This window comes from Fulmarus glacialis, unplaced genomic scaffold (assembly GCF_000690835.1).
Source record: "Fulmarus glacialis isolate BGI_N327 unplaced genomic scaffold, ASM69083v1 scaffold14958, whole genome shotgun sequence".
NCBI classification, from domain to species: domain Eukaryota; kingdom Metazoa; phylum Chordata; class Aves; order Procellariiformes; family Procellariidae; genus Fulmarus; species Fulmarus glacialis.
This window is the reverse complement of record NW_009230255.1, coordinates 4,996-10,093: the sequence shown is the minus strand read 5'-3', so window position 1 is coordinate 10,093 and position 5,098 is coordinate 4,996. Positions and strand designations below refer to the sequence as shown.

Sequence of the window (5,098 nt, the reverse complement as noted above, 5' to 3'; positions counted from 1 at the left end):
CCTGCCTCGACCCCCCCCAACCTGACAGGTCCAGGAGATGAAATGGGATGGGGGGACAGGTCCTGGCTGCGCTCCCCCCGCGGGGCTGCGGGTCCCACGTGTCCTTGAACATCCCTTGCTCGGCTTTGGGGGTCAGAGGGGGTTTGCCCTTCACCAGAGCGATGCAGAGACGTGGAGGTAGGAGGCAGAGGTGGTGTTTTTGTGCTTGTGGAGTTTTGAGCAGAGGGAGAAGCGCAGCCGGGTATTTCTGGGGGCTTGTTTTTCATTCCTGGGGATGGAAGGAGAGGGAGATGCTCCCCTCAAATCCATAGCCGGCTGCGCTGTCCCTGTCTCACCGGGATGCTCTGTGTCCTTTAGGCAGCTCCAAACGCCCCAGTCTTCGCCCGGCGGTGGTGTGGGGCCAGGGATGCCGTGGAGAGCCAGTCCCACGTCTGGGGAGCCCTTGGGCTCGGATGCCTGTCCCAGGCTGAAGCAGACAGGGCTGTGGCTTGGGGCTCTGCTCCTCCTCCAGCCCATCCCCGGGGACCTCTCTTTCTGCTCCCAGGGCCCGCTGTTTTTCCCCAGGGCCACCCATCTTTGCAGAGCACCCAGGGCTTCTCTCCCCAGCTGGTGCGGAAGCTCGGGGCAGAGAGCCCAGCAGAGGAATTCCTCTGGCGAGGAAGCAGCCCCAAAGTCGGTGCTGGATGGGGCATTCAGTGCTGGGATATCCTGCCTGCTGCCTGTCCCGGCATGGGGCTGCTGCCCATCCCAGCCTCCCGGTTGCTCCAGGCTCCCCGGCTTTGCCATGTGCCCATCCCATCATCCCGGCAGCTTGTCCATATGGGAGCTGGGGACACTCATCCCGGCAGCTCGGGGGATGTTGGGGTGGTGTAACCATCACCCCTGTGCCGTCAGGGACCCTGCTGCGAGACGGGGGGGCTGTGCTGGGCTCTGCCACCCCCCACTTTGTGGTCTCTGAGCTTTGACCTTGGCAGAGGTCAACATGGAGCTAGGGCGCAGGTGATGGCAAGGATCTCCGAGTTGAAGGAAAAGCAGCGCTGGGGGGTTTCCCATTGCTCCAGACACATCTTTTCCACTTAGAAAGTGGGTTTCCCTATTTCTTCCTTGGCTGGAGAGCACGTTGCTCCCGTCTCGCTCCGCAGGGCTTCTCTCCCGTGCGTAGGAAATAGCCCTCTGCTCCCGCGCGGCAGAGCCATCGCCTTATCTGATGGTGTACTGGGATGAGCGAGTCTCTCTGGTTTGCACTGAGTGGATTTTCTAGCTTTGCCCGGATTGTTTTGGCCCGTAGAAAGTTGCTCGAGGGTGATGGAAACAGCCACGTCCCTTTGATCTTTAATCTCGAGAGGCAGCGTGTGGAGATTACGTGTCCCGGCGTGTGGTCTGGAGCTGCATGTCGGGAGCTGTAGTCCCCGTGTCCTGTCCATCGCTGCCGCTAAGCCTGTTTCTTTGCTGCTCAGACCGCTGGTCTCAGGAGGATATGCTGACTCTGCTGGAGTGCATGAAGAATAACCTGCCCTCCAACGACGGGAGCAAGTTCAAAACCACCGAGTCCCACCTGGATTGGGAGAAAGTGGCTTTTAAGGACTTCTCGGGGGAGATGTGCAAGATGAAGTGGATGGAGATTTCTAACGAGGTAACCGTCAGCCGCATGGGGCTCGGAGGGGTCTCCGCGAGAGGGACCGAGCGTCCCGGTGACTTCCCAGGGCTGTTTGAATCTCTCGAGTTCAGCGCCCCGAGTCCTCGGCCCTTAGTGCCGACACCATCCCGCTGCCATTGGCGTTGCGAACCCTTCGGAGGCGCTGGGATGGGTCATTTGCGCAGTGGCATTACGAAACCCTGTGGGTTTATGCCGCGCCGAGCGGGGATCTGCCCTGTCCCCTGCGCGCAGCCTGTTGACATTTGTGGCCCTTCGTTACCCCGCAGGTGAGGAAGTTTCGGACCCTCACGGAGCTCATTATGGATGCCGAAGAGCATGTGAAGAATCCTTACAAGGGCAAAAAGCTCAAGGTATTGGGCAGGAATTGGGGTCGGTCCCTAAAGGGGGACCTCCCCCTTCTCTGGGGCAGGGGGTTGTCACCCATGTGGCACCCCAGACCCGTGTGGCTCTGCTGCCAGAGCCCCTGCAGGCACCTCTCTGCCCGTAATCTCCGCGGCCGGCTGCCCAGGTCTCCAGAGGCCGCGGGCTCTGGGCGCGGGCCAAGTCCAGGGTACATTTAATATGGCCGGCTGTATTGCTGGCAGCCTGCATCCAAGTTTAGCACCGGGGGGGCCGGGAAGCTGCCGTCCTATTCCTGGCCTGCCGGGTCGGGTAGGGTGCTGCTTTCGGCCGGGTGGCCCCCAGGGCAGCTGATGCTCTGCCACCAGCCGTCCCCAGGAGGTGGGTCCCGTCCCCTCCTCCTGCCTCAGTTTCCCCTCTTGCAGCACAACCGCTCTGTGCCAACAGCTCTGGATGGCTGGAGGCTGCTCCCGACATACCCAGCCCCGGGATATTGTAGTTCCTGGGGAAGGGAGCCCTTGCTCCCAGCGTTTTTCCCCCCTTTGCCTGCAAAGCCGGGGTGTTCCCATGTCAGGGAGCTGGATCACCAGTGGGGCTGGATGCAGGCAGGTCTCCCCCAGTACTGGGGGGAGCTGGGAGCCGGCGGGGTTTGAGTGTGCCCTCCGCGGTGCCACCGGCTCCGCACTCAGTGTCTGCCGCTCTGCTGTCTCCCCAGAAACACCCCGACTTCCCCAAGAAGCCCCTGACTCCCTATTTCCGCTTCTTCATGGAGAAGCGGGCCAAATATGCCAAGCTTCACCCCGAAATGAGCAACCTGGATCTCACCAAGATCCTGTCCAAGAAATACAAGGAGCTTCCCGAGAAGAAAAAGGTACGGGGGGGGAGTCAGCAAGCCCCTTCCCACTTGTGTGCCTCTGCGTGCTGGGCTCTGCCTGCCCAGCTCTCCCAGTAAAACCAGCAGAGCCCAGCCTCTACCTGGTGAGGGTTTAATCCGACTCTCGATGGGAGAAACGCGGGTGCTTGTTTAGTCCCGTCAGACCAGTAAGACTTCCCTTCCTTTTTCTGTCCTGGTTCCCAGGATCCGTGGGGTGGAGGCTGGCTGGGTCTGTCCGTTGGTCCGTCTCTTCCAGACAGACCTGGATGGTGACTTTGCTGTTGGGTGGATCTGTATTTAACGCAGGGGTTAAATCACATGCCCCGCCGTGGCCGCCCTGTCTGAGCGAGGGATGGAGGGGCAGGCTCCGCTCCGAGCCGTGGGAGATGCTGGGCGGAGAGCTGCCCATCTCACCTCCAGCTCTGGAGGTGGCCTTGGGCTTTGGCCAGAGCCTGGGCAGGCATTTTGGATGCCCCAACTCTCAGTCTGGGTGGATTTGCCACTGGCAGGAAACGTCCAGGGCACAAAGTCCTGCTGTGCCCTCTTGCCCAGGGCTGCTCGGGTGCAGGGAGAGTGGGGAGATCCTGCCTCTGAATCCCTGGGCAAGCTGGAAACCCTCAGCTAGGAGCTGCAGGACCAGTCTGATGGGCTGGAGAGCCCTCAAGTCCCTTTCGGGGTGGTGGGGTGCCCAGCCAGCAGGGTCGACAGGGATGTATCTGCCTGCCCGTTCCCTGGTGCTGACGTCCCTCTCCACCTCCCTGGTGGCTTTGTGTCCCCAGATGAAATACATCCAGGACTTCCAGCGAGAAAAGCAGGAGTTTGAGAGGAACCTGGCGAGGTTCAGGTGAGTGGGCAGCCCCCTGGCATTTCCCTGGGCCCCTCCAGGCAGACCCAGTTTCCCCTCCTGCGTGTAGCTCACAGAGGAAGCCCTGACGGGTGCTGCAGCTTGAAGGCAGAAGGGAAAGGGGGATGCTGAAAAAAAAAGAGCAAGGAAAAGGTGTCTGAGAGCAGCCCTCCAGCTGGGAGACTCGGCGAGGGGGAGAGAGCGGAGGACCAGCCACGCTCTGGGGGTTAGGGTCTGCAAGGGGAGGACAGGAGCCCTACCATCGGCACTGTTAAAAGCTGAAACGACCACCCCCTTCCCCCCCAGGCCTTCCCTTTGAACCTGGTCCCTGTGACTCAGGTGGATCCTGGCATTCCCAATCACCTGCCGCTGCTCCAGGGATGCAGCCCAGCCTGGCGCATTAAAGGCGATGCTTGTAGCTGATGCTCCCCCAGGAGGGACAGACTCGAATCTCTCCTAAAAGCCTCCTGCTCCTTTTGGGGACCCCCCCAGCATCTGAACCCGTGGAGACTCAGCCCTGCAGTGACGGTTACCCCTTAGCGGGGAGGTTTAGGGGGTGCTCTCCTTCCACGTGCAACCTCAGTAACGCTCTCCCTTCCCCGCCTCCCTGCCGGGTAAAGGGAAGATCACCCGGATCTCATCCAGAACGCCAAGAAATCCGACGTCCCTGAAAAACCCAAGACCCCCCAGCAGCTGTGGTACAACCACGAGAAGAAGATCTACTTGAAAGTGCGTCCAGATGTGAGTACGGTGGGTGGGAGTGCGTGTGAGCGTGAGTGTTGAGGGGTCCTGTACCCCGCTGCTGGGGGGAGAGGAGGGGGAAACAAGAGAAGCATTTTAGGGGGGGGACGGGATGGAAGACACCGCTAGAAGCTCCCAGCAGTCTGGACGGAGGTAAGGAGGGGCTCTGCACATCTGGAAGAGGCTCGGGGATGCAGACCCCACTTTTTGCCTGCAGTCGAAGGGGTGACCACAGCCTGAGTCAGAGCAGGAAAGATTTCCAGCACAGATACCCACCTCTGGCCATGCCCCACACTCGCACGCACCCCCTTCCCCAGCCACGAGCTCGGCTCCCAGCCCCCCCCTTCCCCGGCCACGAGCTCGGCTCGCAGCCACCCCGCGGCCCCAAGCCGGGTGCCGCCGGGACAAGATGGCGGGCAACACTATTTTTGCCTTTTTTTATTTTTTTTTTCCCTCTTCCTTTTTTGGATTTTACCCCTCTGCCCTCACCTCTGGCTTTGGGTTTTCAGGCCACCACGAAGGAGGTGAAAGAGTCGCTGGGCAAGCAGTGGTCTCAACTCTCGGATAAAAAGAGGCTGAAATGGATTCATAAGGCCCTGGAACAGCGGAAGGAGTATGAGGTAGGGAGCAGCCTCACCCGTTC

At 60.7% G+C, this 5,098-nt stretch overlaps 1 protein-coding gene across 1 annotated transcript in view; it reads left to right on the top strand.

Moving 5' to 3' along the window:
• Positions 1-1,457: 1,457 nt before the first annotated feature.
• Positions 1,458-5,098, top strand: part of UBTF (upstream binding transcription factor, RNA polymerase I) — a gene marked incomplete at both ends in the record, with an annotated part of 8,615 nt that continues 4,974 nt past the window's right edge. The window contains 6 exons of the mRNA XM_009584165.1: positions 1,458-1,633; positions 1,924-2,007; positions 2,712-2,867; positions 3,650-3,714; positions 4,335-4,455; positions 4,965-5,075. Of these exons, the coding sequence (XP_009582460.1) occupies positions 1,458-1,633; positions 1,924-2,007; positions 2,712-2,867; positions 3,650-3,714; positions 4,335-4,455; positions 4,965-5,075 (713 nt within the window). The remainder of the gene's footprint in view (positions 1,634-1,923; positions 2,008-2,711; positions 2,868-3,649; positions 3,715-4,334; positions 4,456-4,964; positions 5,076-5,098) is intronic.